Source organism: Cetorhinus maximus, chromosome 4 (genome assembly GCF_964194155.1).
Source record: "Cetorhinus maximus chromosome 4, sCetMax3.hap1.1, whole genome shotgun sequence".
Lineage (NCBI taxonomy): Eukaryota > Metazoa > Chordata > Chondrichthyes > Lamniformes > Cetorhinidae > Cetorhinus > Cetorhinus maximus.
Window position 1 is genome coordinate 96,566,903 of NC_135882.1, and position 15,433 is coordinate 96,582,335.

Here is a 15,433-nt window from a genome sequence, read left to right on the forward strand (position 1 = left end):
CTGAAAATGCTCAGGACATTGAGATGATTGTGATGGAGGAAGCGTGCATGGGGGAATGGCCCTGCCACAAACACACACACACACACACACATCTCCCTCCAGAACCACTTGGGGTCTGGCTGCATCCAGCTGAACTGCTAGTTGGGGGGTATGCATGGGGAGGGCTCACGAAGCCTGTAAATGAAGCTGAAAGACACCAATACACATTACTCAGTGAAAGTGAATATATTTTCAGATTATAAAGTGACAAAATGTGTTCACCCGTGCAACCACTTGTGATCAGAAATTCTTAACTTTTCTAGGCCTAACACTTCTAGGTGCTGCCCTGACATCCGCAGCAGGGGTGGAGACAGCCTGTGCAATGGTTGGCCCTGTTGCCTCTGATGACTTCGACATGTGTCCTCTGGAGAACTGAGGCCTTGAGGGCCCCGGCTTGCTTTGGCTGTCTTCCTGTGGGCCAGCTGCTCCCTCTAAGGTGCCAGAGGATGAGGTTGAGGGGGTCACAGGCAAAGGGGACTTGGAGGGAGAGGACAGCCTCTGGGGTTCCTGAGTGGATGACCCTGGGGTGTCCAGCTGCCGATCCTCCTCCCTTCGGGTGCCCGAGGGCCCTGGCCTGACTCCTTGAGGGGAAGGAGCACCTGGCCGGGGGTGGGGAGGGCACATCAAGGTGCCCCGCTTCCCTCTTGTGTTCTACAGGAACGCACTCATGGCTACCTCAATGGAGTGCAGGTCTCCGTGTTCTGCTGAACCAGGGTCTCCGTGGTGTCTGCCATCCTCCCCATGGAGATCTCAGTGCATACACATGTAGGCACCACTTCAGTAGAGACCAGACAGATGCGCTCTTCCAACTCACATGCCACTCTGTTGAGGGCTTCCAACAGCTCTGTATGATCGTCCCCCGCCTTCTGGCTCTCCAAGATGAGTTGGAAGACCAAGTCCAGAGGCTCATCATCTTACCCGGACCTCACAGATGCCTCTTCCCCAACAGTCCTCCGAATGCTGGGCTCGGCTGAACCTGCCTCCTCCTACTATGGATACTTTTCCGTGCAGTGACCGGCAGATTGTGAACTCGAGTCTGCTCTAGATCTAGGTCCCACCAAGGTGTGCGTCTCTTCGCTAGTGGAGGGTGTGGGTAAGCGCTGTGATGGGTCTTCCAGGCTGCTTATTTCCAGCTCATCAATGGAGGAAGTGTTCTCTTGGCTGGAGATGAGGACATGGATGGAGCTGAGGGAGTGGCTGACTGAGGGTGTCAGTCACTTGGCAACGCTCCCTGTGAACCAAAGTAGAGATAAGTAATGTATGGCAGCACAATCAAAAGCAGGAGAGAGAGCACTCACAGTTGCATTGAGAGAGGGATGATGTGATGCAGGATCCTCACATGGGTGTTTGCTGCCAACCTCACTGTCACCACAAGCACGGTCCACATCCTCACCAGTCAGTGCAATGGCACACTCTTTAAATTGAGTGAGGGGTCTAATGTGGGCCGTTCCACCCCCCGGTCTGGGACCTCTCCCTGCTGTTGTGAGCCAGCTTCTCCTGCATGAAAACAGATGGAGGGAGTGTGAGTGGGACACATGGCATGGAATGTTTGTGGTGAATGGAGCCATGGACAAGATGAGGACGCGAGCTGCAGAGGATATGAGCCTGATGGAGATATGAAGGTGTGTGTGAGAGTTAGTGGTGTTGTCCCTTGAGTTGTGAGATCCCTGTTGTTGCGTGATGAGTTTGTGAGTGTGTGAGTTGAGAGTGATGAGAAGAGTGACCTACCCTGGCAGAATGGATGAGAGCATTCATCCTCTTCCTGCACTGGATGGCTGTCCTCTATTGCAGGGCACTGGCGTTGACCTCAGCTGCCACTGCCTCCCATGCTGGATTGGTGACCTTGCTTCCTGGCCTTCGCCCAGAGTGGGCGTAGAGGACTTTGCGGTGGGCCTGCACTGTGTCCAGTAGGCACTTGAGGGAGACATAGCTAAATTTGCGACAATCTGTTTCTTTCTTTTGGCAGACATCAGTTCCCAGCAGCTTCCTATCCCTTGAAGTGTGCTAGCTCTGTGCAGGGGCGACCTTTGAATATGGCGCCCAGTTTACTGAGGGCCTGAGGTGACGGTGGGGCAAGCAAATCAGAGGCTGCCCCACCAGCGACCTGGCATGTTTCCCAGGGATGCATAATTAATGAGGTGGGATGTGCCGGGAATGGGATAATGCAATGCGAAAAGCCGCCATTGCAGCCAGCAGGTGAAACATTATTTTTCCCACCCATTACCACACTTAGTGTAAATCTGGGACAATTCTGCCCAATAGCTCAATGTTTCTTACACTAGGTAAAAACATGTCAAGTGCTTATACTTTCTGCAATTGATACTTTAAAGGTCTGTTTGATTAATACTTTTATAGGGTTGGAATAACACCATTTTTTAAAGGAAGTTATGAATAGTTTTTTAAAGCTTGTCCACAGTCATTGTTACAGTGGGGTTCATTGTTTCTATGTTGAGTGTATACTTGGTGAATAGACATAGAATTGCTATGAATTGGCATGAAGGGTCTGAGGGGACATTGGGGTTGAGTGGATTGCATGGGTTGGCATGGAGAGCTTGAGGGGTCATTGGGGATAGGTGGAGTGGCATGGGTTAACATAGAGCATATGAGGAGCGTGGGTGGGTAGGGGGCATGGGTTGGCATGGAGCGTTATGATGGCTATTGGCGGTGGCTGGGGAGGCATGTGTTTGCAAGCATTGGCATGTATGGGCACAGGGTGGTATCGTGAGATGTGAGGGATGAAATTCTAGAGAAACAAAGGCAGGCCTTTTAACCAGCCCGCTTCAACACTCAACAGCCCCTGTGGCTGCCTCCAAACTGTTTCCGGAGTGAAGAGCCCAACTCCAGCATGCACTGCCCCCACCACCCCGCCCCCACCCCCAAACAAAAATTGTGCTTTTCGAGGTGCTTTTTCGCAAGGCGGGTGTACCAAGCAAGGAAATTCCTTGACTCCCATTACCCACCTCTAATATGAAAATCTAGCCCATGATAATATGAGTGCAGAGTTGGGTCATGAATTGACTGAAGTGCAGTGATGTGTTGGAAATCAGCTCACAGGTGCTCTTGGAGTCAAATGTACTTTCTAGATTGTTTAGAAATTTACTGTAAAGCTGTTTTATTAAGTTTTAAAAAGCAGCAACTCTGAAATGCGCGATGAAAACATTCAACTTTTACTGGCCAGGAATAAAGGCTTGCATATGCATGTAATGCATGGGTACAAGGTTTGGTGCTGTTGGATAAGGTGCAAGTTACAGTGATTTAACTCCAGTCTTGCTAATAACACCTGGTGCTTTACAGCTTCTGCTCTCAGACACAAGTATGGATAACTGAAGCCTGGATCACAAGTTATAAAAATGATTTGCAAAAAATATGCATAATTTCTCCATTATGTGTTCTGCCAGCAACTGTATCTTTTAGAAACAGAAAATTGGCCCGCGGTTTGTGGCTAAATTAAAAACTGCTCTCCTGTAAGCTGTGTATTTGTTTTCAAAATGTCTCAAGTGACTGTTGTGCTTATCTAACTGGACACACTGCAATAATATAGCATGTTAGTGATTTTAAAGGAACTACATCTGAATCTTAAGTGATTTAAATTGAGCTTTCTCTTGGAGTTTTTCCATTGAAGAAAAAGTCACAAATATATTTTTTTCCAGTACATGGAAACCTTCTCAATCTGTTTCCAAAAGCAATTAAAAAAACCTTAACATTTATGAACGCCTTTAATAAAACATACATAATTTATGAAAAAAAACCAACCCAAGTTAAAATATATTTGCATGGTAAAAATGTGTTTTAGCTGTGCTGGGCCCAAGTTTGTACTAGCATGCAATTTTATACAAACCATTGTGCAGTTTCACAAACAGAGTGAAAAAAATGTGTCCAGGTTTAATTTAAGAAATGTAATATAAAATGTTAATGCTCATTTGGAATGCATTTCAAATTGAGAATTTCCTTTATGTCACACAGAATTCCATATTGATAATCAAAAATTTCAGAGCATATCCCTTGACTTTATTTTAATATTTCAATATAAGCTTCTGCCAAAATTCAAAGCCAAATGTATAAATTATGCAGTAAAGATAAATAATGCTCATAATACATTTCTGAAAGGTAGTTAATGATGGCAGGAGGATGATGTACATTAAGTCACTCACTCAGCAGCTTGTCATTAATTAAATATTTTGTATCATTCTGAAATGCCAGTAATGAAGTTAACTATAACCTGCAACAAATTAATTTATTAATGAGTGCATCAAAATCCCATATAACGACTGGATTTTTAAATATTTACATACCCAATGAAATAATCAGAAACATCCTGTTGTCTGAATGGATCATCTGAATCTAAACATGGGGCAGGATATTGAGGTCGGCGAGCGGGGGGCAGGCCTCGCTCGCCGAAGCATAAAATGACGTGGGACAATGTCGGGCGGAACTCCCGATGTCTCCCCGCGGCATTTCAATTTTCAGGTTGGCGGGGGCGCAGCCGAATCAGCTATACGCTCACTGACCTGTCAACGACCTATTGAAGCCATTTAAAAAGTAATTGAGCTCGTTAAAGGACCTGCCCGTCCAGCCTTAAGGTTGGCGGGCAGGCCGGGAGCCCTGGTGGGCTTCAGAAAAAGCATGAAACCTCATCCACGAGCGGATGAGGTTTCATGTTGGTCTTTTAAAATTTAATAAAAGTTTAATTAAAAGTGATGGACATGTCCCAACTCATGTGACAGTGTCACATGAGGGGACATGTCAGGGAAATTTTATTTTTCTACATTTAACATTTTTGAATTTGGCGCCGATCTCCCTGAGGCAGCATTTAACCTCAGAGAGATGAGTGCGCGCGTTCGTACGCACGCGTGAAAGAGCGCACTCTCGGCTTAGGGAATCCACCCCCCCCCGCCCGCACAGGGGAGCGCATAGCGCTTCCTGGCGGACATCACGCTGGGCGAGCCTTAATCGGCCCGCTCACGTAAAATGGCAGCACGCCCCCAATCGGGGGCGCCAATCGGAGGCGCGCCTGAACGCGCCCGCTCCTGAACTTCCCCCTCAACGGGAGAAAATTCTGCCCGTGAAGTCTCTGTTTGCAGGTAAAGGTGTTATAAGGTTTCTTCATCATATATTTTTTTCTGCTTAGAAACTGTTAATATATTATCAGGAAAGTAATGGAAAATAAATATTTGTTTCCTTTTTTGCAGTGTGTCCGGTTGTCCTTTGGCTGACAAGAGCCTTAAGAGTCTTATGGCAGCCAGCTCCCAAGAACTGAAGTATGCATTCAAAGTCTATTTTATAATTTTTTTCAATATCTTTTCAGTATGTCAATGTCAGGCTTGAATGACTGACAGGAGGCATGCTGACCACAGGGAGATAGCGTCTTTTGTTTTCTGTTGGCATACTGAAGATTATATTCAAAACTTTCGGTAACCAAGTATATTTTAAAAATACATCCTTCAAGAAATCCTCTGTTCTGAGCTTCTCCAAAGGCTTTATTGGTACTTGCTGAGTTAATTAGTCTCTCTGAGCTATGGAGGGAGGAGATCAGTTAGAGTTTACATTCTTGGTTGCTCTCTAATTATGCTTGTTATATATTGTATATGGAGGAAGGATGGGATCTAATTCAGATTCCATAATCTTCATTGTCAAATTACCTGCTAAGACTCATTATGGAGGGTCATAAATTTAGAATTATACTCTCTTCAGGAAAATGGTAAAAGGAACAATCTGCTGTTCTAAGAATGGATATCTCTTGTACAAAACAGTGGCAGAGAAATGTGTTCCATTGTGAATTAGCACAATATGAAGTTGTATACAGTTCCTCACATCTGACATTCCTAATCTTAGCCACGGTTTTTGGGGAGGAATGGTACAGAGTGGAGGTTAGCTGCTTCGCCACAATAAAGGAGGGCAAACAGAATGGAGATTCACCCGAGGTCATTCTGTAATATCTCATAGTCAAAGAACAATAATAAAAACAGAAATTCTTGGAAACACACAGCAGGTCAGGCAGCATATGTGGAGAGAAAATGACATAGCACTGCTTCAGTTCAAGGACATTTTGTTTGAAGCTCCTACTTTCCACAGAGGCTGCCAGCATTGATGTCTCTACTGCTGATTCATCAGGCATGGGATCTACTCCCAGGTTGTCACAAATCTCAATGCGAATGGATCAAGCAAGGATCAAACCTATGTTCATCCCACTCTAATGCACTGACTGTTAGTACCCAAAAGCGTTCTCATAAACCAGGCTTTGTTTCAAAAAGGATTCTTGTTTCCAGGTGAACAAAATCCCTACATTGCATCAAGATATAAATTGATGTAATTTTTTTAACAATTAACATAACCAATCATTTTATCACAGTGCATCTTTTTTGTTTACAATATCTAGTTGGAGCACCAAAGTAGCAAATTCTATGGGTAGAATTTTACGACAGCGGGATTTTACATTCCCGCTGTCGTCAATGCGATTTATAATGACTCGCCGCATTTTACGGCCCCGTCCTCACCGAAACAGGGCCATAAAATTCTGCCCCATGTTGAATAGCTGTGAAAATAAGCTTTTGACCCATAACTTCCATTCCCCGGGGCATTGTATCTGAGGGGGTATCCCAAAGGCTGGAGAACCACACTGACCACCCAACACCCCCCCACTGACCACATTCCCCTATTCACTACCCCCCAGTGACCATCCAAACCTCCGCACTGATAACCCACCCACTCACCACCTCCTCCTTACTGACCAATCCCCCCCCCCCCCTCTGACAACCCCCCACTCTCTGACCACCTGACCCCCACATCTTACCCAACCACCCCTGCATCCTACCCATTTACCTTTCAAACTTACCTTCTCCCTGGCTGCTCAAAGTGGCTGGACCTTTAAAATTTCCTGCTTTATGGCAGCTAGTGCTTCCTTACCTCTGACTCAGCTGCCCTGGACACAAGGCCTCGGGAACCTGCTGCATTGCACCTTTCTCACCCGGCCCGAGTCAGAAGGTCAGGCGAGAAAGGAGCAGCTTTATTTTAAGTTAAGTAACAAGGATCCGACTCTGATTGCCATGCCACAGAAGTTACGGCCCAATTAAGGAACATATATTATCTTTGTGTTTGATGGGGATACCAACTCTGGTTTGATGTATTCCTGAAAGTTTCATCACATGACATCCCATCTCCAACTACCCTGCCCAGTCAAACAACCTTATTTTTGATCTCCAGTATTGGTATGACCAACAAACAAAAGTGTTCTATGAAAATAAAAACAGAACAAATTTTTAAATGCCTCTATGACAGTTTTCCCTGGGGCTACCAGGAGATACTCGGACAATCCTGGATGATTGCCAACTCTATAGTTTGACAACAAGATGGTAGCTTCACAAAATAAAACAAAGACCCTGCTTTCTTCAAGGCAGGCTGAAATTAAGATACGCAGCACTTCTTGATAATGTTTTTGAACTTCTACTTTAGCTCATTTTTGTCAATTTGAGGGTGCAGAGTGATTTCTAAGTAATGCATTCATCAGCGCTCACAATGATTTGCTATGTTCGTAATAATCTGCTGGAAATGGATTTATTGTTGAATGATAATCCAACAAGTGAAGTTAAATTTATATCAGATTTAGTACATGATATATTAATGCTCAACATATTTTGCTCTTATTATGTTAGGTGTCCAACACCTGGTTGTGATGGCTCTGGTCATGTGACTGGAAATTATGCTTCACACAGAAGGTAAGTATGGTAACATACTGAAAGACATAAGGGCTGTGCCAATAAAGATCAAATGTTCCATATGTGAGTGTACCATCAATTTTATTTTGCAGCCTCTCTGGATGCCCACGTGCAAAAAAAGGTGGAATTAAACTAACATCCAGCAAGGATGATAAAGAAGACTCAGAATTAGTCAGGTAGGATGGAACACAACAGCCCATTATTTAGAAATTCTGCCAGTTGGTAATGACTTTGACATCACTTTTTTCTAAAAAAGGTAATCTTTGTTTATTCATCAGGCAGTAAATTATGGGATCTAATCTACAGATGATGTTTAGCATATGTTGAAGATAAGTCACAAGAAATCTTTATGTACCTTTTTTACCCACAGTGAATTAAAATTTGAAATAACCTCAAGGCATGTCAACCGTAGCTCAGTGGTAATGTGTTGGCCTCTGACTCAGAGGATTGTGGGTTTAAGTCCCATTTCAGAGATTTGAGTATTAAAATCTAGGCTAGTACTAAGGGCCTCCTAAACTGTTGGAGGTAATGTCTTTTATATGAATTATTAAATTGAGGCGTTGTCTACCATTTTAGGTAGATATAAGAAGATCCCCTGACACTATTTGAAGAGCAGGGATTTTTTTTCCTGTTCAATATTTAACATTCAAAAAGGTTATCTGCTCATTATTGTATTGATGTTTATGGGACCTTGTGTGCAAATTGGCTGCTGCGTTTCCCACATTACACTAGTCATTGCACTTCAAAAGTAGTCCAATGGTTGTAAAGTGCTTTGAGATGTCCTGAGGTTGTGAAAGACACTATATAAATGCAAGGTGTCCTTTCTATACCTTTAAAATTAAACCTAAAATAGTTCCTCCTGCTTATAATGCTCACCTTTCATCAAGTAGATACTGTAAAAAAAATGCACTTTTATGAAATGATCGGTCATGAGTGAATTATGTTGAAATAATTTTTCCCAGAAAAGGATTTTTCCTGTCAAATAATGTTAAGTGATAACAACTTGCATTTATATGGTTCCTTTAAGGTAAAAAATGTATCCACAGACACTTCGCAAGAGAAGTAGATGGACACACAGGTGCCAAAGCATAAAGAGAGAGGCTGGGAGGGGTGACTGAAAGCTTAATCAAAATAATCATTTTTGAGCAGATTTTTAAAAGTAAAGAAATTGTTTAGTGAGGGTGTTCCAAAACGTAAAGCCCATGTAGCTGAATAAATGGAAAGCAGGACGCACAAACAGCCATAAACATAATGCCAAATGATGATGGACCGGATATAAGGCTGAAGGAGGTTACACAGCTAACATGAGGCAAGGCCATAGAACTTTGAAGATGAGGTAGATAGTTTTAAAGTTAATGTCTATGCTGGATAGATAGCCAATGCATATGAGCAATATTGGGACTGGATGGAATGTGGACTCTGAAGCTCAGCTCCAGGTCCAGAAATCCATCAAATCTTTGTCTGGCCTGGTTCAGTTAAATATTTGGTAGGGAAGGAGGATGGAGTCAGTATAGAAAAGAAGTAGTTTATAGGGGACCAAAATGAATAACAACAATCTTTCTTTTGTGCAGTTAAAAAAAGCTATGAATCATTATGCCAGGTAGCTGATCAGATTGCATGGAGGCAGTAATGGGGAGAAAGGTGATGGAGAGGTGTTAGAGCTACATGCTATCACTATTGAGATGAAAATTGATCCTGTGCGTGTAAATTATGCCATTAACTGCAGCCTGTAGATAAGGACGAAATGGACTGAAGATTATGGGGTGAAATTTGGTTATGGCCCAATACCGCCTGTGATCCGGGTAAACCAATTTCCAAGTTGGGTCCTAAAAAGACATTAAGTTCCTTATAAGCATATTTAAGGGGCTTAAAACCTGTTTTACGCAGGCACCTGAGATGTCTCTACAACTCCAGAATGAATACGGCATAGGACAAATTTCCAACACCAATCAGGCACTGAAGGTTATCCTCATAAATTGAATTAGTTTGTGCCTGTTTTCCAACAAGAAAACAAGCATAACAATGTCCAACTCCATCCTCAAAGAATTCTATACATTTTCACAATTAGTATTGAGGTTAAAGGTAGAAGATGAGATGATTTGAGGAGGCTGTACATTGTGGAGAAGAGAATTTGAAGATTATCCTTGCCCTGCAGGATAATCCAGACTAGCAGGAGTTTTTGCTTGCAGAGAACATAACATTGTAATTCTGGACATGTTCGCGACAGATTTGGCAATGATTGAAAAGACCAGTTGCGTGCCATGTGTTCTCGACATTTGAATAGATCAATCCTAAAATTAATAATTCATTATTCTTTCTCCTTTACTTATTAAGCATGTATCCAAAATTTGTCACGGCAATTTAGCATTAAAAACAATGTTATTTAAATCACTTTTATATCATAAGAGAAAAATGGCATAGAATTATATCAAGAAATTAGGTAAAAATAACTAAAAGTGGCCTCAGTTTGAGCTGGTTGGTGAGTAGCTGGTGAGTTCTTAATTTTGAGTCTTTGCTAAGGCTTTATTTTATTTCTGTTAAATTCAGATCTAATAAATAGAGGCATGGCAGAGCACCTTAGTCTCATGGAGTGCACATTCTGTTCCATGTGGGAACTCCAGGACAATTCTTATCTCCTGGACAACTAAAAGAACATAAGAAATAGGAGCAGGAGTAGGCCATATGCCCATTGAGCCTGCTATGCCATTCAATACAATCATGGCTGATCTTGGGCTTTAACTCTATTTTCCTGGCTGGTCTCCATATCCCTTAATTCCCAGAAAGACCAAAAATCTGCCTATTCCAGCCTTAAATGTATTCAATGATATTCTCTACCTTCTGGGTTAGAGAATTCCAAAGATTCACAACCCTTTGAGTGAAGAAATTTCTCCTCATCTCAGTCCTAAATGTTTGGCCCCTTATCCTGAGATGGTGCCCCCATGTTTTAGATTCCCTGCCCAATGGAAACACTCACTCAGTGTCCACCCTATGAAGCCCCTTCAGAATTTTGTAGATTTCGATGAGATCATCTCATTCTTCACAGCTCCGGAGAATATAACCCCAATTTGCTCAGCCTCTAAACATAGGACAACCCCATCACCCAGTGAACCTACACTGTAGTGCCTCCAATGCAAGCATATCCTCTCTTAAATGTGGAGACCAAAACTGCACACAGTACTCTAGATGTGGTCTCACCAAAACCCTGTGCAACTGTAGCAAGACTTCTTTATTCCTATACTCCAATCCCTTTGCAATAAAGGCCAACATGCCATTTGCCTTCCTAATTGCTTGCTGTACCTGCAATGTTAACTTTCTGCATTCCTTGGACAAGCACACACAAGTTTCTTTGAACATTAACACTTACAAGACATGTGCAGGAAGTACTGTCAGTTGCAGCAGCTTGAGCTCCAGGTTTTGGAGCTGGAGCCGCAGCTGGCATCACTGAGGAGCATCTGTGAGGCTGAGAACAGTGTAGATAGCACTTATCTGGATATAGTCATCGTGCAGTTTAAGAGTGTTCAGGCAAAAAGGAAATGGATGACTGCCAAGCTGTCAAGGAGGATCAGGCAGGTAGTGTAGGGTCCCCCTGAGAGTATTTCACTCTCCAACCAGTATTCAGTCCTTAACACTGGTGAAAAACGATGATTCCTGTAGGGTTTGCAGCCAGAACCAAGTCCATGGTACCACAACTGATTCAATTTACAGGGGGAAGCTGGAAGAATAATGGAAAACAATTGTGTTGGGGGCTTCTACAGTTAGGGGAAGAGGCAGACGTTTCTGCAGTGGCAGATGTGATCCCAGGATAATAAGCTGCCTCCTTGGTGCTAGAGTCAAATATGTCACTGGGCAGCTTCAGAGCACTCTGAGAGGGGAGGGTGAATACATAGGGTATTCAGATGAGATAGGGGGATAGAAGAGGAGGGGGAGGGGGCCGCAATATCAATCAAGGAATCAATTATAACAGTGAAGAGGGATGATATTTTGGAAAGATCATCAAATGAGGTCATATGGCTAGAAGTAAAAAACACAAAAAGGGCAAACATGCTGTTGGGTGTGTACTATAGGCCCCCAAACAATAAGGGAGAGATAGAGGATTAAATATGTAATCAAATTTCAGAGAAGTGTAAGAATAAGAAGGCAGTAATAGTAGGGAATTTTAACTACCCAAATATTAACTGGAATAGTTTTAATGTGCAAGGTAGGGAGGGAGAAAAATTCTTAAGTTGCATCCAGGAGAACTTTTTTAGCCAGTACATAGAAAGCACAACAAGGGAGGAGGCAGTTCTGGACCTAATATTCGGAAATAGCACAGGCAGGTGGAAGGCGTATCAGGAGGGGAGCATTTTGGGGATAGTGACCATAACTCAGTTAAATTTGGGATAGTTTTGGAAAAAGATAAGGTTGGGCGGGAATAAAAGTCCTAAACTGGGGAAAAGCTAATTTTACTAAGATGAAATACGATTTGGCCCAAGTGGACTTCGAAATATTAGAGGAAATTAGAGAGAGAGAGGAGGTACTAACGGGTTCAGCGGCCTTAAAAGTGGATAAATCCAGAGGCCTAGATGAGATGTATTCCAGGCTGTTGAGGTAGGCAAGGGAAGAGATATCAGGGGCTCTGGCGGTAATTTTCAAATCCTCTCTGGCCACAGGTGAGGTGCCAGAGGACTGGAGGACTGCTAATGTTGTCCCATTATTAAAAATGGAAGGAAGAGATAGACCAGGAAATTACAAGCCAGTCAGTCTAACATCAGTGGTGGGGAAGTTACTAGGAAAATTTCTGAGGGATAGAATTTATCTGCACTTGGAGAGACATGGATTAATCAGGGATAGTCAGCCTGGATTTGATAAGGCAAGGTCGTGTTTGAGAAGTTTGATCAAATTTCTTGAGGAGGTAACCAGGAGTATTTATGAGGGTAATGCATTTTATGTGGTCTACATGGACTTTGAAAAGGCTTTCGACAAGGCACCTCATGGCAGACTGGTCAAGAATGTAAGAGCCTATGGGATCCAAGGCAAAGTGGCATATTGAATTCAAAATTGGCTGAGAGGCAGGAAGCGGAGGATGATGGTAGAGGGCTGTTTCTGTGACTGGAAGTCTGTTTCCAGTGGGGTTCTGCAGGGCTCAGTGCTGGGGCCCTTGCTGTTTGTGGTGTACATAAATGATTTGGACTTAAATGTAAGGGGTATGATCAAAAAGTTCGCGAATGATACGAAAATTGGTAGGGTGGTAAATAGTGAAAAGGATAGCCGTAAACTGCAGGAGGATATCAATAAACTGGTCAGGTGGGCAGAACAGTGGCAAATGGAATTCAACCCAGAAAAGTGTGGGGTAGTGCACTTAGGGAGGGCTAACAAGGCAAGGGATTACACTATGAATGGTAGGACCCTGGAAAGTACTGAAGGTCAAAGGGACCTTGGTGTGCATATCCACAGATCCCTGAAGGTATCAGGGCAGGTAGATAAGGTGGTTAAGAAGGCATATGGGATATTTGCCTTTATTAGCCAAGGCATAGAATACAAGAGCAGGGAGGTTTTGCTGGAACTGTATAAAATGCTGGTTAGGCCACAACTGGAGTACTGCATGCAGTTCTGGTCACCACATTATAGGAAGGATGTGATTGCACTGGAGAGGGTGCAGAGGAGATTTACCAGGATGCTGCCTAGGCTGGAGGGTCTGAGCTATGAGGAAAGATTGGATAGGTGTGGCTGTTTTCCTTGGAGCAGTGAAGGTTAAGAGGGGACCTGATAGAGGTGTATAAGATTATGAAGGGCATAGATAGGGTGGATAGGAAGGCATTTTTTTCCATTAGTAGAGGGGTCAATAACCAGGGGGCATAGATAAGAGGTAAGAGTTAGAAGGCTAAGCGGGGAATTGAGGAGGAATATTTTCACCCAGAGGGTGGTGGGAGTCTGGAACTCACTGCCTGAAAGGGTGGTTGAGTCAGAAACTCTTGTAACATTTAAGAAGTATTTAGATATTCACTTGTGTTGCCATAGCCCCGGAAAATGGGATTAGTGTAGTCAGACCTTTGTTGACTGGTGCGGACAAAATGGGCGGAATGGCCCCCTTCTGTGCTGTAAATGTCTATGAATCTATGACCCTAGGAGAACAGTCATTGGTCATGGTCCATATCTGTATCAAAAATGGAGGTAAAAAGGGGAATGATGTCCTGCAGGCGGATTCTAGGGAGCTAGGAAAGAGACCAGCAAGTAGGACCTGAAATGTAGTATCTCTGAATTACTCCCAGGCCACACATTAGTGGGTATAGAAATAGGATGACAGAGCAAACTAATGCGTGGCTAGAGAGATGTTGCAGGAGGGTGGGCTTTAGATTAAATAAAAGCAAAATACTGCAGATGCTGGAAATCTGAAATAAAAATAGAGAATGCTAGAAAGACTCAGCAGAATTGGCAGCATGTGTGGAGAGAGAAACAGAGTTAACATTTCAAGTCCGTATGACTTCTTCAGAGCTGAAGAGAGGAAGAAAGGTGATGGGTTTTATGCTGCTGTAAAGGGGGTGGAGCAAAGGAGAAGGTCAGGGATAGGTTGAAGGTCAGGAGAGATTAAATGACAAAGACAAAGGGAGTGGTAATGATAGTATTAAAGACTAAAGCAGGCGTTAATACCAGCATAAGGGTCAGCCCTGTCTGAAAGCAAGGTAGCAGAATGGGATAATGGCAAAACAAGAGTCTGTTGAACTCAATGTAAAGTCCAGAAGGCTGTAAAGTGCCCAATCAGAAGATGAGGTGCTGTTTCCTCAGTTTGCATTGGGCTTCACTGGAACATTGTAGCAGGCTGAGGACAGAAATGTCAGCAACATGTTGAATTGACATGGCAAGCAACGTGAAGGTAGATGTCATGCTTATGGAATGAGCAAAGGTGTTCCGCAAAGCAGTCACCCAGTCTGTGTATAGTCTCCCCAGTGTACAGGAGACCACATTGTGAGCAGCGAATGCAGTAGACTAAATTGAAAGAAGTGCAAGTGAATCACTGCTTCAGCTGTAAGGAGTGTTTGGGACCTTGGACGGTGAGGAGGGTGGAAGTAAAGGAGCAGGTATTAAGGCACCTGCAATTGCATGGGGAGATACCGTGGGAAGGGGGTGAGGTGTTGGGTTGATGGAAGAGTGGACCAGGGTGTCACAGAGGGAACAGTCCCTACGGATACTGACAGAGGAGGTGAGGGTAAGATGTATTTGGTGATGGCATCATGCTGGAGCTGGCAAAAATGGTGGAGGATGATCCTTTGAAGGCAGAGGCTGGTGGGGTGGAAAGTGAGGACAAGGAGGACCCTATCATGGTTCTGGGAGGGAGGGGAAGTGGTGAGGGCAGAGGTGCAGGAAATAGATCGAACATGGTTGAGGGCCCTGTCAACAACATTGCATGGGGAGCTCGGCTCAGGAAGAAGGATGACATGTCAGAAGCATCATTTTGGAAGGTGGTATCATCGGGACAGATACAACGGAGATGGAGAAACTGGGAGAATGGGATGAAGTCCTTATAGGAAGCAGGGTATGAGGACATGTAGCTGAGGTAGCTGCGGGAGTCATTGGGCTTATAATGAATATTGGTAGACAGCCTATCACTAGAAGTGGAGTCAGAAGCCAAGGAAGGGAAGGGAGGCATCGGAGATGGACCATGTGAAGATGAGACGGGTGGAAATTGGAAGCAAAATTGATTAATT

At 43.7% G+C, this 15,433-nt stretch overlaps 1 protein-coding gene across 1 annotated transcript in view; it reads left to right on the top strand.

Moving 5' to 3' along the window:
* st18 (ST18 C2H2C-type zinc finger transcription factor) overlaps nucleotides 1-15,433 on the top strand; it is a 412,589-nt gene that overhangs the window by 374,242 nt on the left and 22,914 nt on the right. Inside the window, exons 16-18 of the mRNA XM_078540528.1 lie at nucleotides 5,229-5,297; nucleotides 7,689-7,751; nucleotides 7,844-7,927. Coding sequence (XP_078396654.1) covers nucleotides 5,229-5,297; nucleotides 7,689-7,751; nucleotides 7,844-7,927 — 216 coding nt within the window. The remainder of the gene's footprint in view (nucleotides 1-5,228; nucleotides 5,298-7,688; nucleotides 7,752-7,843; nucleotides 7,928-15,433) is intronic.